The sequence below is a fragment of the Alexandromys fortis genome, unplaced genomic scaffold, assembly GCF_014885135.2.
Source record: "Alexandromys fortis isolate MF-2015 unplaced genomic scaffold, M_Fortis_MF-2015_v1.1 scaffold_228, whole genome shotgun sequence".
In the NCBI taxonomy this organism is placed as follows: Eukaryota; Metazoa; Chordata; class Mammalia; order Rodentia; family Cricetidae; genus Alexandromys; species Alexandromys fortis.
In genome coordinates this window covers 554580-581064 of record NW_026068115.1, presented here as the reverse complement: position 1 = coordinate 581064, position 26485 = coordinate 554580, and the positions used below count along the sequence as shown (strand labels likewise).

At 55.0% G+C, this 26485-nt stretch overlaps 2 protein-coding genes across 13 annotated transcripts in view; one reads left to right on the top strand and one right to left on the bottom strand.

The window, feature by feature from the left end:
• The window catches only part of Dennd1a (DENN domain containing 1A), a 552823-nt gene extending 548320 nt beyond the window's left edge, over positions 1–4503 (top strand). For all 12 annotated transcript variants that reach the window (XM_050124870.1, XM_050124871.1, XM_050124877.1 and 9 more), the window contains 2 exons: positions 1351–1609; positions 2330–4503. In XM_050124870.1, coding sequence (XP_049980827.1) covers positions 1351–1609; positions 2330–3499 — 1429 coding nt within the window. In that variant the 3' untranslated portion in view covers positions 3500–4503. The remainder of the gene's footprint in view (positions 1–1350; positions 1610–2329) is intronic.
• On the bottom strand, positions 4403–26029 carry Crb2 (crumbs cell polarity complex component 2). Its single transcript, XM_050124865.1, has 14 exons — positions 25845–26029; positions 19333–19656; positions 16715–16910; positions 16491–16630; positions 15867–16052; positions 15551–15664; positions 12447–13319; positions 11856–12364; positions 11270–11435; positions 9502–10270; positions 8882–8998; positions 8050–8176; positions 6463–6912; positions 4403–5906 (listed from the first exon to the last, which is right to left on the bottom strand). The coding sequence occupies exons 1-13, from the start codon at positions 25936–25938 to the stop codon at positions 6688–6690; spliced, it is 3840 nt and encodes a 1279-aa protein (XP_049980822.1). The 5' UTR covers positions 25939–26029; the 3' UTR covers positions 4403–5906; positions 6463–6687.
• Positions 26030–26485: the final 456 nt, after the last annotated feature.

Below are 26485 nucleotides of genomic sequence, written 5' to 3'. Positions count from 1 at the left end.
AATGTTTGAAGAATTGGCTTTTCTGCACAGTAATGTCTGTGCAATCACAGATCTGATGTGTCCCCTGATGTCTCTTTTACTAGTTAGAACAAAGAGAGCTGCTGAAAGAACACACTCATCTGAGTGAAAAGGCTCAAGTTCCCTGGTGACTAACACTTCCCTCTTTGATGGTGCTGGAATGGACCCCAGCTCCTCAGTACTGGACCAGTAAGGCCTCTACCTCTAGGACACGGCAGCCCGCCTTTCCTTATTTCAGCAGTGCTAAAAATCACCTTCTTTAGCCTGGGCCTAGAGCCGGTTCCGGTTCCGACCAGTGTGTTTAAAGGGGAGCCATTCCATCCTAATTCACAACACAAAGGGTTATAAACAGCTGTGTCCTTGTGTTTAGGAAGGAGGACTCCTTACCCCTTCCAAAGGCTCTTAGTTCCTTGGTCAGAGCGAGACAAGGACTCTGGAGACTGTCAGCCTTGGCTTCCAGCCCACCCCTCGCTGGGTGCTGTGAAGCACAGGGTGAGTTACTAAACTTCCCTGAGCTTCAATTTCCTCATCTGTAAAGTGGCATGGTAGTCACAGACTGCAGTTTGTTGGCTGCCTCCCTTCTTTCAGTGGGTCTTTGGTGTCAGCCTCCTTATGACCAGCAGGTGGAGCTCTCCACCCACTTCACCAGCACCCTGTGCACAGCCAGCCTGACCCTAGAGGCAGGGCACCGCACTGGCCAGCCCCTACTAGAGGTCAGAGCAGGTGCTGCCTCCTCACAGATCCATGGTGCCCGAGGCTCAATGAAAAAACGAAAGGAACCAGCTGTGAGTTACACCCAGCTCACCAGAAAGGTGATGTGCGGATGCACAGAACACACAGCCATGCGTGCCATAGGTAGTTGTCACCAGCCTCTGCGTACCCTCTGTACTTGTTCCTGAAACCACACCAACAGGGCTAAGATTCACAAGGTCAGGTGATTCACCCAGGTTCCTACGGCAAGAGATGGAACCAGGGCTTCTGAGCAGCCATGCATGCTCTCTGGACCTGAGTCTCTGAGGCTAAGGTTGGAAGCAGATGGGACAAAGACATGCATATGCCCACCTGCAATGCCACCTCGCCTCCAGTCCTGCCAGGTTTGAATGTGTTCCATACAAAGACCTTGAGCTCTGGAGCACTTTAGGGTCTCCTCAGAGCAAGTGAGATCAACAGCATTCTGCCCAGAGCACCAAGCATGCTGAAGACCTACCTAAACCAGCCCCCAAAGAACTGCCAGACATTGATCTAGGGCCTGGGCATTCTCAAGGGCTAGGGCCGTTTGCTGCTCCTATAGATGCTCTGAAGGAAAATCCAGCTGGCTTTGTCTCCTCCCAGGCCACAGCCATACCGGACATTGAAAGAATCCGACAGCGCAGAAGGCGATGAAACTGAGAGCCCAGAGCAGCTAGTGCGAGAGCCCCGGGGGCCTATCCCTGCCCCACCTGACCGAGCTGCCAGCATTGACCTTCTAGACGATGTCTTCAGCAGCTTAGACATGGAGGCAGCAATGCAGCCACTGGGCCAAGCCAAGAGCTTGGAGGACCTCCGGGCCCCCAAAGATTTGTGGGAACAGCCAGGGAGCTTTGATTACCAGGTATGCCGATGGGTGCCTCATGCTCATGAGGTAGGTCCTCCAAGTCACAGTGGAGTAGAAGAGATCAGGGAGACACCACTCCAGCACCCCTACTCCAACCCTGCCCCATTGCAAGCAGCATGTCATGCTACCAGCTGTCATGGGGGAGGGTGCTAGCACAGCAGGGAGTGTCTGCCTGCCTCTGTCCTCTCAGAGTGTGTGCTGCTGCAGGGCTCCTTGGATCAAAAAGGATTGTGGATGGGCTCTCCCAGTGTGACTATCAGTCCCCTCCTCTGGGATCCCAATTATCCCACCTGCTGGGAATGAAGCAGCTCAGGTCCAGAGAAGTGCCTAGGTCAAATAGTCAGGAGTCAGGCTCCTTTCCTCTGGTCCATATACCTTTAATCAGGCCTGGAGCCACCCTTGCCCTTTTGAGGGTCATCAAAATTACCACACTCTCTAAACACCAAAAATGCCCAAACCATTGTTAGGTGGCCTACAGATGGAGATATTTTCCTAAAACTGTTTGACAAGCATAGGCTTTTGTCAAAAGAGCAGAGCTTCCTCTGGATTCCGCTTGTGGGTCAGGCTTGGACTTGGAATCCAGATAGGCCTGGGTCCCTGCAACTCCTCCCCATCCCAGGAGCCACATGTCTAGCATGCAGGAAGGGTTGGGGGTGGGTGGACTTTCTACTGTTGCCTGGGCCGGCCTGTGGTCATCATTCCTCCCTCCTTCCCCAGAGGCTGGACCTGTGCAGAAGTGAGCGGGGCCTTAGCGTGGCCGCAGCCTTGAAGCTTACTCATCCATATACAAAGCTCTGGAGTCTGGGTCAGGACGACATGGCCATCCCCAGCAAGCCCTCCACCACCACCCCTGAGAAGCCCTCAGCTCTGCCTCAGAGACCCCAGAAGCAGGAGGGCATCCTGAACCCCAGCACCAAGGAAGAGGCTCCCACCCAAACTCCAGGCAGCATCACCATTCCCCGGCCACAAGGCAGAAAGACCCCTGAGCTGGGCATCGTGCCTCCACCACCCACTGCCCGCCCAGCCAAGCTCCAGGCTTTCGGCGGCCCATTTGGTGACTCCTCTTCAGAGCAGCTCCAGATGGACCAGCAAAGACCAGCTGCCCTATTGCCAGGGCTGCTTCCCAGTGCTGTCCCCCAAGGCCCCATAGAACTTCTGCAGCCACTCAGCCCAGCCCCAGGAGCTACAGGCACAGGCAGTGATGCCCTGCTTGCCCTTCTGGACCCACTTAACACAGCCTGGTCAGGTAGCACCATCCCACCACATCCTGCCACCCCTAGTGTGGCTGCCCCATTCACCCCCCAGCTCAACTTCCCTCCCACAGTGACACCTACCCCTTTTGCACAGCCACCACTCAATCCCTTTGTCCCATCTCTGCCAGTAGCTCCACCCACTGTGTCCCTGGGCTCTACTATACCAGCCAGGCATTTGGGGACACCTCCAGCGTCCCTGGGGCCAGCATATACACCTAGCATCTTATTGTCTGGTTCTGGCTTTTATGGCCCTCACAGGTCTCAGCCCAACCTATCTGCCCTCTCCATGCCCAATCTCTTTGGCCAGATCCCCATGGGTGCCCACACTAGTCCCCTACAGCCACTTGGCCCCCCAGCTGTTGCCCCTTCCAGGATCCGAACATTGCCTCTGGCCCGCTCAAGTGCCAGAGCTGCTGAGGCCAAGCAGGGGTTGGCCCTGAGGCCTGGTGAGCCCCCACTGCTGTCTACCAGACCTCCCCAGGGTCTAGAACCAGCCCTGCAGCCTGCTTCTGCACAGGCCAGAGACCCCTTTGAGGATTTGCTACGAAAAACCAAGCAAGATGTGAGCCCAAGCCCAGCCCCAGCCTCCACCTCTGTGGAGCAGCTCCGCAGGCAGTGGGAGACCTTTGAGTGAGCAGGCCTATGCCACCGTCCAGTACCGTGCCTCCCTGTGTCCCATTTCTGACCAGGTCCCACTGGGGCAAAGGGACTCTCGCTGCCCCCTCTCCTTCACAGCCCATCTCTGAGGCCTGACCCTGGAAATGGTACCATCCCAGAAGAGCCACCTGCCCCCCACCTCAGCACCCTATGTAGGGTTTGCACTAGAGGTCAGCTGGGCCAACCATATCCCACCGCCTTCCTTCCAGTTACCCAAGAGTAGGCAAGAAGCTCAAGCCCTCTCTCAGGCCCTTTACCAGGCCCTGCCCCACAGGGCACATGTCAGTAATGCCCGTGTGAGCACATCTTTGGGGACACAGGTATTTGAGGGGCTAAAGTGGCCACTCCTGGGATGACATTTCCGCTTGGTGGGCATCTCCAAACATCTCTAGCAATATACTCTTTCCTAACCACCAAACCTGAGTTGTTCCTGGGGGCCAGGGGGGGTCTGGGCACCCGAGCTCCAAACCCAGCTCCAGCCAGCCCTTTGAGGGTTTGGGAACACCAGCAACTCCCCATTATAGGAGAAACCCACAAATCTGAGCGTTAGCTCTCTGCCACCCTCACACCTCTGGGCATGCCAGTCATAGTTCAGGCTCGGCTTCTTGCCACTCGGAGCGTTATAGGCAGAGCTGGGCAACAGTGACCCAGATTCCAACTCCAAGGACAAGCCTCCTGCACAGACAAAGGGAGAGGCACAGCTGTTTGAGCTCCTAGGTCAGGACCAGTTGGGGCCTCAGGCTCCCCCAGATTCCCCATGAAGTAAATAAATGTGGCCTCTAAGCCTGAGACAGGTGGGGGCCTGGAAGCCAGCCCTCCCCAGTCTCCAGCTTCTCGCCAGCGCAGAAATTCCTGAGGCCAAGTCACCAAAGTTATGAAATGTTTTGTTATTGTTTCTTTGATCTTGCTTTTCCTTCGTACCTTATTGATTTTGATGAATCTTGAAAATTGATTCCTTTCAATAAATCAAGGTAAAACACAGCCTGACCATTTAAGAAGACATCAGGGACATACAGGAAATTGTATCCATTTGACCTGACTTCTCATTTCCTGTGTGTGAGTAATCAGCCTACCCACCCCAGGGTTTCTCATGGGAACAAGGAGGTGGGGTCATTGGGGGTCCCCAGGGCTCTGTCTGGGGTGGGGGTCCTCAGCTGCTAGGGAACTGAGTCTCTCCTGGGTCATGGGGACCCTCCTGGCATTTGTGTTCCTAAACAGGTCTCAGTAACACTTCCATCTCAACAAATTCCAGGTCCCGCCCAAGATGAGGCAGTGTCCTAACCCAGTGGGTCAGCGGGATGACAAGGTGTCAGGCAGCCGCAGCACACACCTATGGTCCGCTGAGGGCTGGTACACATACTCATTTAATCTGTTCACTGGGTAGCATTTGCGAACCTAGTGATGAACTGTGCCTTCAAGAAAATCTTGGGAAGGCTGTGGTCCTGAGTCCTTCAAGGAAAGGAAGTGTTAGCAGACACTTGGGCATCTTTCCTAGCCCATGCCCACTTGAGGCTCCAAGCCACTTGCCTCTTCCCTCTCAGGGAGTGAACTGCGCATAGGCAGGTGGGCAGGATGATGGGAAGGAATAAGTTTCACCCCTCCCCTAGATCTCAGCAAGAGCTGCCTCTAGCCCCCAAGGGGTCCTTGTGTAGCCTACACTGGCGACATTGAAGTGAAGTGAATGTTCCCTTGTTGGCGATCCATAGGAAACATCTTGGGAGCTGGCAACTGAACAGTTCGCCCAGGAACCCATTTCCTCTCCCCTTTCTCAAGGGACAGAGACAGCTAGGGGCAAGTTGGTCTACAGGGTAAGGACCAAGCAGGCCTCTAAGCATCCAGGGTCTCAAAACACTAAGCCCCCAGTGCTCCCAAGTCTGTGCCTTCTGGAGGTGACTGCAACCTTGAGACACACAGCTTCCTGTGTAAAAGTCACATGGAACCCATCAGGAGGCACTGGCCTATAAGCATGGATGACAATGGACACATCTCTAAGTCAGAGGGCTCTGGGAAGTTCAAAGGAGACTAGACCTGCAGCCCTTGGGGGGTGAGGTCAGAGGTCAAGTGCACTGGAGTGTGTATCCATGAGATGTAATTGCACAGCCTAAGGTCAGTGCAGTAGCTGCTGATGTCCATCTGCCGAGCACTGGGCACACAACCGAGGCCTTTGTTGGCATGCTTTCCACAGCCATACACAGAGGATGGAGCTGCAGAACTGCAAGGGCCAGGGACAGAGAACAGCACGTCCATTCTTCTGCCGTCTGGCCTCCTTGCCAGTGTCCCAGGAAGCCCCCTCGACTGTAGGCAGGTGAAACACTTTCCGTCAGATGGAGTTTAACACCTTCTGGACTTTCTGCCTGTTTGTGCCTCGGATCCTCAGGACAGCCCTGTGAGGTAGGCAGAGAGGTTGCTCCATGCCTGCAGATGCCCACCGTAGGCAGAACAGCCCAGGATCCTTGGTTTCTTGGTTCCTGCAAACCTGCCCTACAGACATGGGGGTATTGTCCACAGCACTCAGTCAGATCTACCCAAAAGGGCTTTTGTTCTGGAAGCCAGGAGTCCCCCATTTCCCAGCTTCTCTGAGACAAGGGCTGTCATTGGAAGTTGGATAAGATGTCAAGACCAAAGTCTACTTGGGCAAATTCTGGCCTGCCAGTGTTAAAGAGTGTATGCAGCCTTGGGCTTCTCCTGTCTCAGAGGCATCCAAGTCGTCCCCAGCCATGAAGCAGCCACTCCCCCTATGAAACCCCTTGCCCCACCACAGTCATGTAGACACATGGGGCATTCCCACAACCACTACAACCTACAAACTCACGTATCCCACGTACATATTCTCATATTCCCTCTCCTCCCTCTCTCCCTTTCTCCTTCCCCCCTCTCCTCCTGCCCTCTCTCTCCCCTCCTTGCCCCCAGACAGACAGAAAAATACACACAGACACACACCTGTCATACTCTCCTATGTACAGCCCAGCAGGTCAGAGACATTCATACTCCCATACCCTCCTCTGCTTCCCTGAGCTGTTCCCCATCTTCTGATCCACGATGAGCAGGGGAAGGGTTGCCAACCGTGGGGGCACGTCCTGTGGATGTCCTGGCTCTGGAAATAGTCTCCTTGGGCTCCAAGTAGAGATTCTGCAGTGATCCTGTAAGACCAGCAGCCAGGCCAGCCTAGATAAGTCTTTCCTCTGGTGGCACCTTGAAGACACTGTCCATCTCCAGACGGGCTCCTGCCACCTCCTGCTGACTTGGGCTGTAAGTGCCCTCAGACTGGCGGCGCTTTCTGGCAGCCAGGATCCCTGAAAGGAGGCCCAGGAGGAGGAGGAGGAGGCAGGCACAGGCTGCAGGCACTGCTACCTCCAGCAGCGGGAATGGCAGGGGCAGAGGCAGGCTTTTCTGAAAGAGATGGGAGACAGAGAAGTAAGCTTCCCAGAGTGGGTGAGAGAGGCAGCCCCTAGGGTGTGCAGGCAGGAAGCCAGGAAGCTACCTGTCCAAGCCAATACTAAGGGCATGCTGCAAAGCCCTGGCTAGGAGGGCAGACAGTAGACATTCCAGGAGTGCCTTGTCACAGAATCAACAACACTCAGCTGAAGTAAAGCAAGAGCAGAAAGCTCCTAGGATGAACTGAACCCACTAATGACAAGGACAGACAGAATTCCCTATGGCCTGCCTGCTTGCAAGGGGTTGCTCTGATAGCCTGTCCCTGGCAGAGTTGAGCCTGGTTTGGAGATGAGGGCAGCATTTCCCCATCTCCAGTCAAAGACTGCCATGTTGATCCATTAAAGATTCCATGTGCCTAGACTCCTAAGCCCTGGAATCAGAGCCCCTGCAATCCAGACTCCCTGGTCTTTCTCCCCCTACATCTTGAGGCTTCTCAGTCTACTGTCTGTCATTTGCATCCCCATCCCCATCCCCAGCATTCAGACCTGGAGAAGGGGGCCCCAAAACTATAAAGTTCACACCTCCCCCTCCCCAGCACTTTAGGGGGAGCTGTAAAGACATTTCCTTCCCTGGGTGGGGGGTGGTATGCAGTGGGCAGGCGAGGAAGCAAAGCCTGTAACACTTCACAGAAGCAGAGGGGCTCTGCCAGGAACTACAGGGATCAAGGTCACTCTCCAGACTGCCCTTCTAGAAGAGCCATATCAGCACCCACTGTGGGGGCCCAGACATCTGTCAGCTGAGCCTCCTTGGGGCAGGGATACCTGGAGTGCCTGAGCCTGATCTGTTTCAGAAACTGCTCTGGAACCCAAGGAGATCACAGGCTCCATGATCCTTGAGAGCTTGGAAGCCAGTCACAGAGTAGACTTGGAAGATCCCAACCTGTCCCCACTGCCACTACCCTGGTTACCACAGAGAAGCTCCAAACTCTGCTTGATGGCTGGTGGGCTCCCCAAGTTCTCCCGAAGTGAAAATACTTTCTACATAGGGTCCTAGAAGGGGCCTGAGTGTCTTCCCCTACCTCAGCAAAGCTCGCCCAGTCATTACCTTCCCTGTCCAAACAGGCCCGGCAGCCCACCCCTGGGTACCACTCACCACCACCTCACAGAACTGGCCAGAGAATCCTGCATTGCAAGTACACTCAAATATGCCACTGGCTGCCCGGCAGGTTCCCCCATTCAAGCAAGGGTTGGCTTCACAAGGTAGGTCAGGACTCTGACACCTGGAAGAGACAGAAGCTGAGAAAGCTGGCTCTTCCCCCCACAGCTGCCTCCCATTCCCCCAGCTGCTCCCCACCCACCTCTGCCACTTCCCTTCAGTCCAGTGTCCATGACTGAGAAGGGCTCCTATTCCATGAGAATGAGAAAGAGCATGTGGCAGGGAGGATGCCATCTGCACCTCTTGGAGGCCCAGAAGTTGCATTTTGGCCATGTCCACTGAGGACCAAAGGGCTTTAAGAAACTAGGTGGGCTGGGTGGTGGTGGCACACACCTTTAATCCCAGCACTCGGGAGGCAGAAACAGGTGAATCTCTTAAGTCAAAGGCCAACCTGGTCTACAGAGTGAGTTCCGGGAAAGATAGGACTACACAGAGAAACCATAGATAGATTAGATAGATTAGATAGATAGATAGATAGATAGATAGATGGATGGATGGATAGATAATAGGCAGGTGATAGATAGATTAGATAGATAGATAGATAGATAGATAGATAGATAGATAGATAGATATGAACAAATAAATACAAAAAAAATACTGCCCTACTGGCATCTGCTTAAGAGATGGTCTTAGAAGTTCCAGAAGAACCAAAGACTTATGGGTCATTGGGCGCTGATGGCAGTGTGGGGTGGGACAAGGAAAATACATTTCCCTTGCCCAGGCTGGCAATCCAGGGGCAACCTCCCAGGGCTCTGGTCCCCAAACCCACCTCAGGTCAACAAGACCTTCCTGGCAACTGCAGTTGGTGCCTAGGGGACCGCTCTCACAAGGGGTGCCCTCCTTGCAGGTGGAGTTGAGGCTACATGGGTGAGGCAGAACAGGCATCCTGCAGAGAAGGTGCAAGGCTGGTTGGAGGTAGGGTGCTGGTAGCAGGAATACAGACCCAACCTCCACACCCATCCCACCCCCACGGAAGCAGAGGAACACAGGGCTGTGGTTCTGAAGCTTCCCCCACTCCACAAGTGTTAAGATCTTTGATAAGTGCTGAAATAAAGAGCAGGGCAGGGCAAGGACAGCTCTGGACCCAGGAGGAAGTGAGTATTGCAAAGGCTCTGGCCCTGGGGATGCACGGCAGGGTGTGTGTGTGTGTGTGTCAACATCATTAAGGGCAGCTTGCGTCAAAGCCCCAAAATCATTGCCCCTAGTTATTTCTGACCTTCTAACTCTCCTTAAATCACAATGTTGTTCTGAATTCAAATTTAGCCTGTATTTTATCTTTAGGAGCATCAAACGGAAGTGGGTTTCCCATTTCCATTAAGAGTCTAAGGAGAACTCACCCCACCCCCCACCCCTCTGCTCACGGCCATGGCGGTCCCCTGCCACTCGCACCTGCAGCGCGGGCCCTCGAAGCCCGGAGGGCAGCGGCACTCGAAGCGGCCGTCGGGGCGCGCGTGGCATTGGCCCCGGACACAGGGCGAGGAGCGACACGGGTTGGCGCGGGCCTCGCAGTGGGGTCCCTCCCAGGCCTGGCCGCAGGCACAGGTAAAAACATCGAAGAGGTCGTGGCAGACACCGCCGTGCAGGCAGGGCGAGGGCGTGCACACGGACGCACCGCGGCAGCCGAGGCGCAAGGTCGGCGACCCGGGCCAGGCCACGAAGTGCTCGCGGGCTCCGGGGATCACGCCGGACCGTGGCGGCGCCAAGGGTAAGGGAAGGCCGCCAAGAGCCACGCGGCCAAGGCAGCCTGTGAAGTTTTCAGCCAGCAGCACGTGCACGGCGTCCGGGCCCTGCAGAAAGCCCAGGTCGCCCCCCGGACCCTGCAATGCCAGGGGCGTCGCCACACCGTCCAGCCACAGCAGCCAGCGCGAGGCGGTGGCTAGTGGGAGCTCCCGGGCCAGACGCACGCGGTGCCAGGCGCCGTCGGCCACGCGCGGCCCGGGCGCAGGCAACACTGAGCCCACCACATCCGCTGCCAGCGAGCCATTGCGCACCGCCAGCCAGATACCGGAGTGGACCCCCATGGTAACATGCAGCAGCACAGCCTCGGGGTCGCGAGTGCGAAAGGCCAGGGTGAGTACACTTGGAGCTGGCGCCCAGGACACGTTGTGGCTGCTGAACACAGCAGGAGGGCCCTCGCGGAATGTAGTCTCAGCCACACCTGCAGAGAGTTAGAGTCACTGGGAAATGACCTGCCAGCCTTCTCCACACACCACCCTGTCCTCAGGAGTGCAAGTGGTAGAGTCCACTGACCACAAATGCTGACCAGGGCAGGCACCTGCCACCTGACCTCAAAAACTGCAGCCTCCCTTTTCTAGCCCTTATGCATTCTCCACCTGGAGAGAATCAGTTCCAGAGCAATCCTTAGGGGACCACAACACCTGCTACCCTGGAAGCCTGGAGCAACAACAATATGTCCTCCTCAAAAGTCCAGCCTGCTCACCTCCTCCCTGAAGGTGCATTCAGGTGCACACCCAATCACACTCCTCTGCCCTTTACAGCCCTCTGGAAGACTGGCAATACAGCGCAGCTGGTCGAGTGCCTGGCATATAGGAGGCCCTAGGTTCCATTCCTGGGAACCCCACAAACTGGGTGTGGGGGCCCACACCTGAAGTCTCTGAACTGGGTAAGTTGAGGCAAGACAATCACAAGTTCAAGATCACCCTTTGCTACATAGTGAGTTCAAGGCTAACCTGAATGACATGGCCCCCTTGGTCTCAGAGCTGGGCTTCACGTCCCTACCAACTTCTCAATCCATCTCCTACAGCATCTTCCTAATCTTGTGTTTCTGCTGTCCTTAAGAACCTCAAAAACGGCCGGGCGATGGTGGCGCACGCCTTTAATCCCAGCACTCAGGAGGCAGAGGCAGGTGGATCTCTGTGAGTTCGAGACCAGCCTGGTCTACAGAGCTAGTTCCAGGACAGGCTCCAAAGCCACAGAGAAACCCTGTCTCGAAAAACCAAAAAAAAAAAAAAAAAAACAAACCTCAAAAACTCACACATGCCACCCCACTTCCTAATGTTCTTCTCCTGGACTCCCTTGAAGTTGCCTGTCCCTCAGAATGCAGTGACCCACCACACTGAGGTTGTTGGCACTCCTGATCCCATCCCATAAACCCTAACGGATCTAATCAACTTCAGTATCCAGCACCCAAACTCACATACAAAGCCATCTGGAACCTCCTCACAGGTGGCAGGTGGGAAGCAAGGCTGGCTGGGGCACCACAGCTGCTGGGCACAGGTGGGCCCTGTGAAGTTGTCAGAGCAGGTACAGGAGAAGTCATTCCAGGTGACGAGGCAGGTTCCACCATTGAAACAGGGATTGGGCTGTGGAAGAGTCAGGGTACCAATGAGCAAGCAGGAAAGCAGCACCCCATCCCATGACCACCTCACCACAAGTTGAGGGGAACTTGTCATCACCCCTACATCACAGATGGAAACCACTTAGTCTGAGGGGTGCAGCCAGTGAACAGGCTAGCTGAGCTCAGACTGGAGTATCCAGCTGATGCTCTGCTCATAATCCTCCCTGCCTCTTTCCCACAAACCTCAGAAAGGCTGGGGCCCATCCTCTGTCTAGTCCAGGGTGTCATCTCAGACTGGTACAAATGGGGTCATGGGACCACTGGACATGGGTATATTCCTACTCTTCCACTGCAGTGTGGATCGTGAGCAGGGCATGTGGCTCTCTGAGTCTCAGTCTGTCCAATGTGCCTGGCACATGAGGACACTCAGTCCTAAGGCACTCACGTTGCACATGTCTTCGGAGACACAGCCCTGGGTGAGGTTAGAGGCCTGACCAACATCCAGTTCCCTGGGCCAACTTAAGTTCTCCATCGGCAAAGAGAAGAACGGGAGGTGGAAGCCATTGAGTTGCATGTCCTGGATACAGCCTCGGAAGGGCCCACCCCAGGGCTGGGTGTCATCAGGGGAGGGCCTTCCACCCACATACAGCTGTTTGCCCAGGTCCTGTAACTGGTCAGGACCAAAACGGAGCATCACCAAGTGGCGGAGTCCATCATCCCAGCGCCCAGAGAGGATCACAGCAGGCTGGCCCAGCACCTCAGTTCGGATCTGGCCCTCACTCAGGGACACAGTTAGGCTAGCCGCTGAATCATTGACAAACTGGAGAAGCAGACCAGCAGGCTCTCGGGTGCGGAGGAAAAATGACACAGTGAGGTTTGGGCCTTGCGGCTCGTGGAGCAGGAAGGAGACTGAACTCATGGTGCCGCCCAAGCCAAAGGTGGCAGCAGGAACCTCTGCAGGGAAAGACAGTACTAGCGTGAGGCCAGCAGGTTAGGGGCCAGCACTGATGCTACCACCCCACCTGCTAACCCTCACCATCAGTGCATGTGGGCCCATGGTAAGGTCTTGGGCAGTCGCAGCGAAAGTGAGTCCACAAGTCCACACAGGTCCCTCCATTGGCGCAGGGCAGAGACTGGCATAGTTCCCTGCGCTTGCAACCTAGGAGCACATTTCCGTTGAGCTCCTCGGGCAGCAGAAGGTGCCCTTCCACACGTACATCCTGGAAGCAGCCTGCAAAGGACCAGCCACCCAGATGGATGGAGTAGGGCCCAGGAGGCCCAGAGGCCAATATGGTTGTGGGACCTGTAGCTACAGGACCAGAGGTCACACAGAACTGGCCAAGGCAGCCCTCATGCCAGAGCCGCAGCTCCAGGGCTCCCAGGCGGAGTGCCACCTCCACCTGGTGCCAATGGCCGTCATTTAAGGCTAGGTCTGGCAGTGTAAGGACAAGCAGAGCAATACCGTGTCTCCAGAGTGTGACTTGGAGTGTGGCCCTCACCAGTACCAGCTCCAAGATGTCCTGAGTGTCTTTGAGAGTGGCCAGGGCCCCAGCAAGCAGCGTAGTTCGAAACCTCAGTACCAGACTCAGAGAGTCACTGGCTGGCACTAACGCCCACACAGAACTCCCAGATATGATCGAGAAGGTGGTATTCAGGCCACAGAAAGGCCCATAGGTCCCAGGTGGGCAGTGGCAGACGTAACTGTGGAGCCCAGACTTGAAGGTGGGGATGCAGGTAGCAAGAGGTGGGCAAGTGTGGCCCTGGCAGCCTGTGAGCTGTATAGAACAGTCATGTCCGCCCCAGGCCTCAGGGCACTGGCAGATATAGCCTGCTACAATGTCGCTGCAGGTTCCACCATGCAGGCATGGTTCCGACTGGCATTCATCCACATCTTCCTGACACATCAGTCCTAAAGGATCAGTCAAGAGTCAGTACATCAGGCCAAAGCCACAATCTCCAACCAGAACTCACGTGCATCTTAGTGATGCTGACCTTGGAACCTATAAACCAGGTCCCCCAGGGTCCCCTTTCCTGACCATGTCTGATAAGTCTCCACACCCCATGGGTCTGTTTCTCTAAGCACTCCGTAGCCCCATCTTCCACCCTGTTCCTCTTTTCTTGCCAGCTCTTTGAGCTGATCTGGCAGCCTCCAGGTTAGCTGCCTTTAGAAGTTCCTCTCCACCTGTCTCCGCAGTAACCAGAGGCCTCTTTCCAAGGTGTCACCGAGTCACACTCCTCTGCTGCATATGACCCAGCCACTCACGTTGGTATTCGAGACTGTCATAGGCTTGGCCTACCAGGCCTCACACTTCAACCTTGCCCCCTGAAATCCTTGAACTTGCTATTACTCTAAGTATTTTCTGGAAAGTCCTGCCTCAACTTCCCTTACTATTTTCAAACTCTTCTGCATCCTGCAGAGGGCCCAGAACGTTCCCTCACATCACACCTGACCTAAACTAGTCCACCATTCCATCTCTCTGACTCAGCTCCCCAGAACCCTGAGTTGAGAATATCTGTTCACTCAGCTATTTCCCCCTGGAACCTGAATCTGTCCTTGGTTCCCAGTTTGGGATAAGCCTTTATAGACGCAGACCAGCCACAGTGGATGGTACACCCTCCGCAGGGCTCACTCCTCAGTCTCTCTGCCCTAGGGTCTTCCCAAGGGTCCCTACATTGTCTGAGAAGGTGCCACCCCCTCTTCTTCAGGATCAGATGGGATAAGTGCAACCCCAGTTCATCCAGAGCCTCCTCGGCACAAGGCAAGGCCATCCTTACCCCCACAGCTCAGCTGGAGAGACCCAGACATCAGATCTGGCAGCCCTCGCAGCCACAGCTCTCTCCTCACGCTCACCACACAGCTGGAAACCCTCCCTTTGGGAGGCCCCAGGACCCATGCAGCAAGGCTTTGGAGTGGAGCTGCCAGCCTGGCTTACCAGTCTCCTTCAGACAACTCAGGCATGCCAGGCAGGCCCCCCACCAAAGCCTTCTGTTGTCTCACAGCTAAAGTCTCTCCTCCAGGACCCCCAAACTCACTGGATAGACACCCCTTCCATGCTTTATCTGTGAGAAGGGGATGGTAAGCCCTACATTGTGAGACTGTGGAGGGAGGGGCTGGGTCAGTAGGTACAGTGGACTGCTCACGTGGACTGCGCACACGCCACCCAAGTGGGAGCAGCGAGCTCTAATATCTTTTTTGTTTGTTTGTTTGGTTTTGGTTTTTGGAGACAGGGATTCGCTGTGTAGCTATGGAATTCGGGGAATTCACTCCTTAGACCAGGCTGGCCTTGAATTTACAGAGATCCGCCTGCCTCTGCCCCGCCCCCAGTGCTGGGATTAAAGGCCAGCACCACTAAATCTGGCAAATTCCTACATCTTTGAGTGGTCAAGATAGGAGGGAGGAAGTGTATCTCCAGCCTTGCCTACAGGGGCCTTCAGGGAAAGGAGAGCCTGTTGTATGTTAGGCCGGAATGCTGGCATTTGGGGGAGTAGTACAGTGGAGGCAGGGGTGTTAGAGAGAGGAAGTCTGTGGGTTCCTGCGTGGCCTTGTATTTGCAAGGAGAGCTTTCACACTCCAGCCACTGACAGCAGGCACAGCTCCCAAGAGGCAAAGCGTGTCCTTTGAAAGGCACGCATCTTGCACAGTTCTGCCTCTTCTGTTTTGGTTGAGGCTTTGTCCGTGTTTGATTTGATAGCAGGGTTCAGGGCCCAGCTTCCTGATCATCACTCTGCTGTTTCTCCCAGAAGGCCTGCAGCCTCAGCCACCAGACACCTGTTCATGAACCCCAATACTGACTCCAGTCTAGGCCCCTCTCTTGGGTTAATCCCCCCAGGCTAGCCCTGGCTTCAGACATTCAGTATCTACAGGGCTGAAGTCACCAACCAAGCATCAGCCAACATTCTCCAGGGCAGAAAATCTGGCAGCCCAGATGTACCCACTCCACGCTTCCCTCCTGACTATACTAAAACTGACCAGTGTCTCCCTCCCACTCACAAACTTGGGGTCCCAGTTCAGCACACCCCCACCTGTCACCTATACCACCAACTCCAGCCTCATTTCCTGTACGTATCAATTCACATTCAGCCAGAAGGGACCTTATCACCCAGCCTCACCTCCATGACAAGCCCGCCCCACCTGTGCACCTGTGTATCCATCCAGGCAGTGGCACTGGAAACCGTTGGGCAGGTCCTGGCAGCTGCCACCATTGAGACATGGTCCTGCGGCGCATTCATCCACATCCACGCTGCAATCATCCCCTATAAAAGGATCAACTGTGGCTTCTGCCTGCACCCCAGAGCCAGACAAGAACCAAAAGGGCCCGTTTTCCAACTGGGTAGATTGGGGGGGGGGGCGTGAACTCAGGCAAGGTGGCACCTGGCAGGGCCAGGCCATGGGCCAGGCTGGATCCATCCTTGGGGTCTGGACCCTGGCTGAGTGCTTCTCCAGGAGTTAACTCACCGGCAAAGCCCAAAGGACAGATGCAAAGGAAGCCAGCGGCGTCACTGAAGCTGAAGGCTCCTGGGAAGGTGGCCTGGACACCCCCATACAAGGCTGGGTCCGAGCGCTGCAAGCACCGTCCCCCGTTATGACAAGGATTCGAAGCGCACTCATCCTCATCCACTTCGCACAGCTCTCCGCTGAAGCCTGGGGTGCACATGGAAACATCAGGAAACACGAAGTGTCCAGGCAGCTCCCCTCGATGACCCAAGCCAACCAGGGACACAGACACACGAACTCAGGATGCAGATGCTGACAGAGGGAGAGTAGGGGCAGTGATGGCCGGCTACTGACTGCTACGAATACACTCAGACACCCTTCTCGTGTGCTAGGTCCACTGTCGCTCCTCTCTACAACCCAATGGGCAGGTGCTGTTAGCAGCCCTATTTGCAGATCAGGAACCTGAACTCAGGCACATAGGTTACACATGCAGGTTTCAGAGGGCCCAGACCGCACTCTGACATGCACGCACACGGCTTCCACACCTGCCCTACCATATTGACCCGCAGCTCTCCTCCTCAACACACACACACACACACACACACACATATTCACGGGGGAGGAGGAGCGCAGGCGCGCACACACCTGGCCAGCAGAGGCAGCGGAAGCTCCGGAGGCCATCTAAGCAGGACGCGTTGTGTGCGCAGGGCGCAGAGAAGCACTCCAGCACCTCCTGCTCGCAGCGCTCTCCTTCGTAGCCCGTGTCTCCACAGTCGCACCGGAAACTGGTGTGGGCGAGGCGGGAGCTGAGCACGTGTTCGTCCCGCAGCCCACCTCCCCGCAGCCAGGTCACCCTGCCGAGGGCTCACCCATTGACCAGGTCGTGGCACACGCCCCCGTGCGCACATGGCTGGCTCTGGCACTCGTCCACGTCCAGCTCGCAGCTAGAGCCTGCGTAACCCGGCGCGCACACGCAGCGGTAGGAGCCCATGCCATCCAGGCACGAGCCTCCGTGCAGGCAGGGCGCTGATGAGCACTCGTCCACCTCCGCCTCACAGGTCACGCCTGAACAGGAGCGGAAGAAACGGAAACCACGTCTAGAGGGGCGATGCCCAGCCAGCAGTCCCAATCTGCTCCAGCTACCCAGATGGCTCGCTCATTCAGAGGTGCTGCTGGGTGGACACATGAGGACCCTTCTGGCCCTGGTGTCCTCACAGCGGGGTAGCCCCGGAAAGGGCCGGTGTTTAATAATGATGACCTTAACAAGAGAACTGGATCCTTTGAGGACAGGAGCCAGGGTCTGTTCTAAGGTGCTGGGAGTGAGGACGGATGTGGGGGCTTCTTCAGAAACAGATTTTTGAAGACTGAGATAGGGCAGGCAGATGACAGTTGGTGACATCCCTCTTGAGGCAGAGGCACAATACCCAGGGAAGGTTGGAGAACAGACATAACCTGGGGAGAGTGGAGGAGGGAGGTGAGAGGCACAGAGCATCGAGCATCAGACTCCTGCTCATTCAGACTGGTCAGACTTCAAGCCTCGAGAGCTCCCTGCCCTTCCAGAGGACCAGAGTTCCGTTCCCAGCGCCCACATTAAGCAGATACACTTGCTCTGGCAGAGCAGGCCTGCCTGACCCGACGTTCATGAGGATGCTCAGCTAGTATTCCTAGCATCCCTCACTCCTGAGCCGATGTTCATGAGGATGCTCAGCTAGTATTCCTAGCATCCCTCACTCCAGTCCCTCTTCTAGCACCCCACACTTATCACATGCACATAAATAAAAATTAAATCTAAAAAAAGTAAGTTGTTGGTCGAGGTAATAACAGTAGAACTTTGTGGTCACCTTGACCAGACTTGAAATCCCTTGGGAGACACACCTCTGGCTGTATCTGTAAGGAGTTTACAGAAGGATTCAACTGAGGAAGGAAGGCTGGGATCCTGGACTGAATAAAATTTTTCTGTTTTTAAACAGAAAAACCGGAGAAAGCAAGCTAAGCGCCAGCATCTAGTGATATGGTGTGACCAGATGCTGCTTCTGCCATGCCTTCTACGCCATGGTGGACAGCATCCCAACAAGAGCCAGAGTGTACTTCCTTCCGGTAGTTGCTTCCTGTCAAGTTTAACTACAGCACTGAGCTGGGTAACCAACAGAGCAGCTCACCTGTGGCTTTGAGAGGGATGAAAGAAAGGGAGACAAAAAAAAAAGATGGGCACTCACTCCAGATAGGAGTAGGGTCACCAGCTCCTATCCTGCCTTGGCTTTAAAACTGGAAGCCCCTGGTTCTATTCAGACATTCCCAGGCCTCTGGGGAACCCTGAGTACAAGCGGAACCTCCCCAGGACAGGAGTAGAGACAAAGGGAGCTCCGGGTGTGGGGTTTATGAGACATGTCCTGTCAGTATAGATTTCCACGGCTTTCCTCCACCTCCTAAGTAGGTTTTGTCATGGGGGCTAAGGAGCCAGCTGCCTCCAGCTGACCCCTCTCTACTCCCCAGTCAGCTTCAGGACTCCTCCTTCCCATGACCCTCCAGCCACACTCCCACCCTCTGTGCCAGGGAGAGCCAGGCCCAAGCTGCCTGGAATCCCAACTCCCCCATACTGCTCTGAGCAGAAAGAGAGAAAAATGAGTCACACAAAACTGCCTGCTCCCATCCCATTCACTGACACCCTGCACATGCAGTGCTCACGTTCCTGCGGACACACACAAGATTCCCGCAGAAGCATGCACAGACATGGTACCAGCAGGTGCTCAGAGGGCCCATGTGCATGCAGATAGCTGGGATCTGCTGTCTCACCTGCACAAATGTACAGACACTGAGAGGGGAAAGATGCAGGGACTCAATGTGCCATCTCATCCCTTTTTGTCCTTCCTGGAACTTGGTCCCCAGTCTATATAGACCATTTGTCCAGAGGGGACTTCAGACTGCCCCACAGTTTGAACACGGTGTCTGTCTATACTGCAGACTCCAGACTGTGCTAAAGTAAACATCCTTTGAGGACATATCCCCAGCTGTCCCCTCCCTCCTGATGTCAGGCAGCTCCAGAAAACAGCAGTGGGAGCAGGAAGGGACTAGGGTAAGTGTTTCCTGGAAGAGAAAGTCGTGTGTGTGTGTGTGTGTGTGTGTGTGTGTGTGTGTGCGCGCGCGCCATGTCTACATTATTCTACTCTGGGCAACAAGGACAGCTAGAAGCATCCCCATCACAGACAGAAAAGGATCCCTAGAGGACAAAGGTCTGTATTACATCCCAAGCCATACCAGAGTCCATCAGGACAACCCCACAGGTTATACAGAGCAGCTTGACCAACACCCAAACATACACACACCAAACCTGTCTGCCAGATTAGCCCAAGAAACATCAGTTGAGCAGTCAGCCCAAGAATGGGTACCAAAGCTACTAGCCAGCCTGAGGCATCTCTAGACTTAAGTCAAAGTCAAATACGGATGCTCATACTATGGTCCAGCCCTCCAAGATGACTGGTCCCATTACCTGCATAGCCCAGGGGGCAGTGGCACTCATAGTGATCTGCCAGGTTGTGGCAGGTGGCCCCGTGGTGGCAGGGCCGGGATGCACACTCATCGATGTCCAGTTCACAGTAGGGACCCTGGAAGCCAGGCACACAGTAGCAGCGGAAGCTGTTAGGATCTGGGCCATGGGGCACACACAGTGCTCCATGGTGGCAGGGCTGAGTAGCACAGCCTCCAAGCTCTACAGGCTCACAGGTATAGCCACCATTTTCTGTAGCCTGGCACTTGGTCCCTGGAGTACATGGGTCTGAGGCACAGGCACTTGGGATCTCTGAAGGAACCAGCCCTGTAGAAAAAGAAAACAATTTGGCAATGTGGGCAAGGTCTGCATAACACATTCTTCCCCACTGTTAGCAACAAAGCTAAAGGTAACACAGGTGTGTCAGTGTCTAAGACCCTGTGTGCACACCTAAAGCTGCTCACAAGTGCCTACACCTGTGACAGGTTTTATTTACTTATTTTGTGTTTATTTTTAGAAACACTCTTCTGTAGTCCAGTCTCGCTGGAACTTGCTATGTCTCCAAGGATAACCTTAAACTTCTCATCCTCCCTCCGACCTCCCAAACGCTGGGATTGTAGGCACACACCAGCACTCTAGGTTGGACTGCTGGGGAATCAAGCCCAGGGCTTCCTTGGTAAAAAGCAACCACTCAGCCGGGCGATGGTGGCGCACGCCTTTAATCCCAGCACTCAGGAGGCAGAGGCAGGCGGATCTCTGTGAGTTCGAGGCCAGCCTGGTCTACAGAGCTAGTTCCAGGACAGGCTCCAAAGCCACAGAAGAGAAACCCTGTCTCGAAAAACCAAAAAAAAAAAAAAAAAAAAAAAAAAAAAAAAAAAAACCACTCTTCAGACTGAGCTCCACCCCAGGGCCAAGCAGGTTTTAGTTGTGTTTAGAGAGCAGAGACAGAGGACAGAGTGGGTGGTTCCCATCTGATAGCATTGCATAACAGAGTAGCCAGGATGTTTTCTGGTCACCCCTGAAGTACCCCTAGGAGGCTTGAACTGTCCTATGTTCAGTAGGACAAGCAATAAAGGCTCAAGAAAGTAAAGACTTGCTGACATCACAGTGAGTTCACAAGAAACAGATCTCAGTGCACCAGGGAGTAGCTTGCCTGGCCAGTCCATTCTGCAGGCCTGTGATCTCTCAGCATCCTGACATGGGATGGAGGAGATAAAAGAGGGGACAACTTCTATCCATCCCCCCCCCCCCGTCCTCCCCTCCGCCGAAACCCCCTTTGGGGGTCTGGTAACTCCATCCCTGACTGAAACCTGAGATGTCTGACCTCAGCCTCAGAGAAAGAATGGACTTCAAAGGCAGGGCCTGGCTCAACCTCCCTCACTCCTACCCACCTTGGTCCCACCTTCCTGCCCCCTTGCCTGGGATTTCTAGGGGATCCCTAGCACTCATTCATCCCCTGACAAGAGCACCTGAGACAGGGCAGGTATAACGACCTCGATCTACCCATTGGCTACCCGACCAGGGTCCACACACTTGGAGCACCCTGTGCTGACTTAGAAGCCAAGTTCAGAGAGCCTTGTTCCTTCACTTCATCCCGGCCTGGAAGCCTTGTCCCTGACAGGTCCAAACCCCAGCTCAGAAAACCATGAGCTCTGAGACCTTGGGTAAAGGCAGAGGATTCAAAGCCTTGGGTGCCAGATACTAATGTGAGGGACAGGAGCCCTACTACCCCCACCTGGAGTTCCAGGACCTACCCTCCCCCAGGCTGTCAGACAGACACTAACCAGACCTGAGCAGTGAGCAGCATCAGGCCCTGTACCTTCCCCTCCCCCACTCCAGGAAGATTCCCCTCCCCCAGATAAGGTTGGCAGTCTGTCAGGCGTCATCCACATTCCACGGCGCAGGGCTGCTCCTAGGCAGCCCAAGATGAAGGATGGTAGCAACCCGTGGGGACAGTGGACCCAGAGAGACACGGCTGTGCGATGCCATCTCAAGTGCCCAGGGTTCTTCCTTCCACATTGGGGCCTACCACCTACCAGAGCCAGGCATGGGGTCAGGTTTTGGAGCCTGAGATACTTTCTGGCTAAGGGGCCCCTCGGCTCACGGCTATCCCTGCCCTGGCACCATTCCCAGGCCTGTCAGGCCTGAACATGAGGGCTGGGGAAAGGGGTAGCCTGGGCTACTCTAAGAGCTTACAGGCAGTGGGGGAGCGGCTGCTTCTGTGACTGTAGAGACTGGGAAGGGCAATGCGGGTGTTCCAGGGTGTCCTGTGTGGGTAAGAAAACGCTTTGATGGGTGCTGGGAATACGGTCAGGTGGGTGCAGTGGGAAATGGGAAAAGCATGTTTTGAGGAGCCCCGACACCCAGTAAACCCCCCTTGAGAGACAATCCAGGGACCCTTGGCCCAAAAGGCTCCAGAGTTAGGAAGCGCCTGCCACTGGGCCCATGCCTACGGCTCCTGTAATCTCATCAGGGCACAGGCTCTCATCTTCGCACCCCAAGCTCGGAGCTCTCTTTGTTACTGGCCACAGCACCAAGGCAAGGAGTTTTGTTCCTCTATGGATCCTCCCAGCGCCCCGCAGCGGGCTGCTACTCTGAGAACTCCCTGCAAGGCAGAGCCCAGCCCCACAGTTAGAAAAGCCATCTCTAGAGGAACAGAGGCAGGAGAGGCCGAGAGCCAGCTCCGCCTGGACCTTCATTCACTGCCTGTGGTGTCAACAGTTTTATCTGCCTTTTTTTACAATCCAGAGACTCCTCACTTCCAGAATCATCGCACACCAGGGTGGCCCCGTCCGGCCCACAATGAGCCCAGAGGGTCGGGTAAGCAGGGGAGGGGGAGGGTCTCTCTCCAGGGCCTAGCTGGAGGGGCGGAGCCTGTCGCTAGGGCAACAAGGGGCCAGTGCTTATCTTTATAAATCCCTCCTGACCTCTCAGACTGCCTGGGCTGACCTGGCAGAGGAGAGATTAACAGACACGGACGCGGGATGCTGGCCCTCTCCTTCGACCTGCGCCCTGCCCTACGCTGAAGAGGGCATGAGGGGAACATATGTAGTCACCGAGGCTGTCACCGAGGGAGTGCTGTGTTCTAGGGCCGGGCATCTTTTGCCATCCTGGTATATTTGGTTCTAGGTAGAAAAAAAGGAACTATTGAGAAGAGAGTTTCCCATCATCAAGAGCCTTAAACCCTGCGTCTACAGCAGCTTGTGTCCCCAGCCCCTCCTTCCCTCACCAGAGGAGTCCCTCGAGGTCTGGGGAATGGTGTGAGGCTCCACCGTACAGCACTTGCTTTGCATATGCAAAAGCCCTGGGTTGCACCCGAGCCTAGCAGCTGGCATGCCATTATGCTCGTCCTAAGACTGGTTTAGGAACGCCTGCTCTTCCTGAGTTCACTTATTTTCTCTGTGCCTGTCCTAGTCAGGGCTGCTATCACTCTGACCCAAGCAAGCTGGGGAGGAAAAGGCTTTTTCACCTCACTGAAAGAAATCAGGATAGGAACTCTAACAGGACAGGAACCTGGAGTCAGGAGCTGACACAGAGGCCATGGAGAGGTGCTACTTACTGGCTTGTTCCTCATGGCTTGTTCAATCTGTTTTCTTGTAGACCCTGGGACCACCAGCCCAGGGATGACCCCACCCACATGAGCTGGGATCATTAACCATTAACTATTAATTAAGAAAATGCCCGCTGGGGGGTGGTGACGCACGCCTTTAATCCCAGCACTCTGGAGGCAGAGGCAGGCGGATCTCTGTGAGTTCGAGACCAGCCTGGTCTACAAGAGCTAGTTCCAGGACAGGCTCCAAAACCACAGAGAAACCCTGTCTCGAAAAACAAAAAAAAAAAAAAAAAAAAAAAAAAAAAAAAAAAAAAAAAAAAAAAAAAAAAAAGAAAAAGAAAAGAAAGGTCCTCCAGGCCCACCTACAGCCTGACCTTACAGGGAGGCATCTCCTCTGATGCCAGCACAGAGCCCCAAGTGCAGTGCAGCAGGGTCATTGACACTCAATATCCACTCATCAGGAAAAGGCAAAGATACCCCGGAAGGCAGGGAAGCTTGGCTACACTTTTTCAGAGATGTTCACCCCAGGCCAAAAGGCATAACTTACTAACAGTCTAAGGTATGGTGTGTAGCGGTGATTGGATGCAGTGCCCACACACTGAAGTTGCTAGTCGCTGATCTCAGGCTCTGAGTGAGAACAGAAGCAGGGTTGGCTCAGACCTGCCGTCTGGCTACTGTGGACAGTTTCTAGTAACTAGAAATGTGCTTCCATCTAAAATCCCCTTGAGGGCTAGCAAGATGTTTCTCCAGGTAAGGTGTTTGCTGTGGAGGACTGAGGGCCTAAGTCAGCCTCAGAAGCCATGTAATGATGGAAGAGAGAACCAACTCCACAGTTGTCCTCTGACCTGCACACACACGCACATTCACGCACACACATGCATGCATGCCTGCACAGACGGACAGACACACACACACAATAACTAGTAATAATAATAATAATACAATTAATTTTTAAAGTAATACCATTACAATCTCCTTGATATTGGGGGTCCTTTCATCCCCTATATTACAGACCCACAGCATCAGTGGGTCCAATCTGGAAATGACCCTTGGAATGAACAATGGGCCCCATCTAAGGAGGCACAAAGAGCTGTAACCAGTCATCTAAAGTACTACCTCCTGTGTGATCCTGGCCCTACACACGCTACTCTCTTGACCCTATACAAGTCGCTGACCTTCTCTGGGCTTCATTTACCTGCCCGGTAAACAGAGGATAGAGGACCAGCTTCTCTGGCTGCTGGGAGCATTAAACTCTCCACATATGGGTGGTGTGACTCACCCATCAGCAAACCGTTGCTGGAGGCAAGAACCCAGTAGCCAGCACACACATTCCCCTATACACTTTGGTTGGAAGTGAGTGGCATCCCTGCTTCTCTCCTGTAAGCTCCACCCCTGAAGTTGGAGGAGAGGCCAGGTTTGGGAAAGACTGGCTGCCCCTTTGTGCACTGTGCTCCCTGGGTGTTCAGGGAAGGGATGGGGGTGGGAACAACCCAACGTGTCCCTTTGTACTCCAAGATGCCTCCTCCTCTCCATAGCAACCGGCTGCAGAGGGGCCCAGCTCAGGGCCTGGCAAGGGTGGGCATCTGCTCTGGTCCTGAGCCTCCGGAACTTCCATGTCCTCTGAGTTAGAAATTACCTTTCAAGTCATCTCCACACCCTCAGTCAGCCCTGGTACTGGTGTTTGTAGGGATCCCTGGAGATAGGCTCTGAACACAGAAGAAGTCCAGGGGAATACACAGGACACAGTGTTCCCTTCTGCACCATGGATACGCTGTCCACGTGCATGAACACACTGTGCGAGCACATAGCTGTAAGTGTGCTCTGCTGGTGTGCACACCACTGGTGTGTTCACAGGGTGACCTGGAATGTGCCTGTGGACACCTGTCCTGTTTTGTGTCAGGAGTACCTGTAGTACAGGTGGGACAAACGGGAAGCGCACAGCCCAGAATCCTTCATGTGTAGACAGCCTAGAGCTGCCTGTTTCTCCATCCTCGTTTGCCTCAGGTACCCAGCTTTTGCTCTCTTCCTTCTCTGATAATCATTTGGTTTTCTTCCTACACATGGGGTCCTCACTATACTCATTCTCCCTCCTGCCCCAGAGGAAAAGACAATAAAGTCTTAGTGGCAGGTAAAGGGAATGCCACAGGTGGGGTTCACTGGCTGGAGAAGAACCTAGGCCCTCCCTGCTGCTCTCGTAACCATAGCAACCAAACCAAAGCGTCCTCCAGCACCCCCCCCCCCCAAGCAGGAATTCCAGGCTCAACACTGAATGCACTTGGACAAAGGCGAAGAGCTTTGGCTGCCCGGGCTGGCTTCAGGGAGCCCTTCCAGCCTAGTTGAGGAATGCCAGAGACAGGCTGCAGGGGACACACACATGGTCCCAAATCCCTAGTCACCCCAGAGACCCGGAACAGCTCTAATGGTTGCCCCTCAAATGCAGGCAGAGGACCCAAAGAAGGGAGGGATGGGGGCAAGCACCCCCCTACACCCTGGTTTTCTTCCCCCTCCTCTATTCTAATCCAGTCCCCCGTCCTACCCACACCTCCAGTTGCCGGGAAAAGCCAGTTGAACATGTGAGACAACTTCCAACCAGTTCAGCTAGGACACACTCTCTACACAGAACTACACAGGCCGCCTCACCCCCAAAACCACCCGCCCGGCAACTTAAAGCATGACTCCAGCAGACTATGGTGATTGTCTGGATTCTCTCCCCTCCACCTAACCCGACGCGCTTTCCCTCAGCTTCACCTAACCACACCACACCGACCACACCAGGTCTCCCAGACCGGCTTTTGCAGATCACATCAGCACATAGGCTCCTCAGTATGAAGTTGCCCGGACGCTCCAAGGACTCCATGTGAGTCCCAGAACACCTCAACCTCAGGGTCTCCACGCGTTCTGGGGCCTGGGTCACGATTCCCTCTAGTTTGGCTACCAGTCTCTCAGGCCCAGCCACACTCACCAGCCGGAACCCAGGGCGGCAGCAGCAACAACAACAGCAAGAGGAGGTGGACATCTCGTCTGGAGCCCCAGATCACACACTCCACCAGCGCCATGGCAGCCGGCTCTGCTTGCCTGTGGGAGCCCTCTGCTTGGCGAGCTCCGCGCCCCTTCCTCTCTCCAACCAGCACTGACGCGGTGGACAGAGGCCCGACCCCTCCTCCTGCCCTCCCCCTCCGCCCCGCCTCCCACTGCTCCTCCCCGGTCAGGATCCTCGAGGAGGGTCTGATCCCCTCACAGACACCGGCCTCATTGGAGGCCTCAGCTCCAGACAAGGCCCTGGGCCTGACCCTGGGTCACAGTGCACAGCCTCTTCCCAAGCAGTCCAGCCCCTAGAGGGGCCGGTCAGGATTCCCGTGGCAGCTCCCACTTCTTCCAAGCGCTCAGCCACCTCGCAGCTTCCGCCCTTTCCACACCTGGGCTAGCAGCTCCTCCCCTCCTCTCTCCTGGGCTCCCGTCCCTGTTGCTGTCACAGAGCTCCTGTCCTTAAAATTCTGAGTAGGCCTTGGCCCTGGGTATATATGAGCTCCCCTGCCTCCCTTCTGCCTTTCCTTTCCCACACCCTCACCCACCAAACGGAGTCTTCTCTGTCTCCCCATTTGT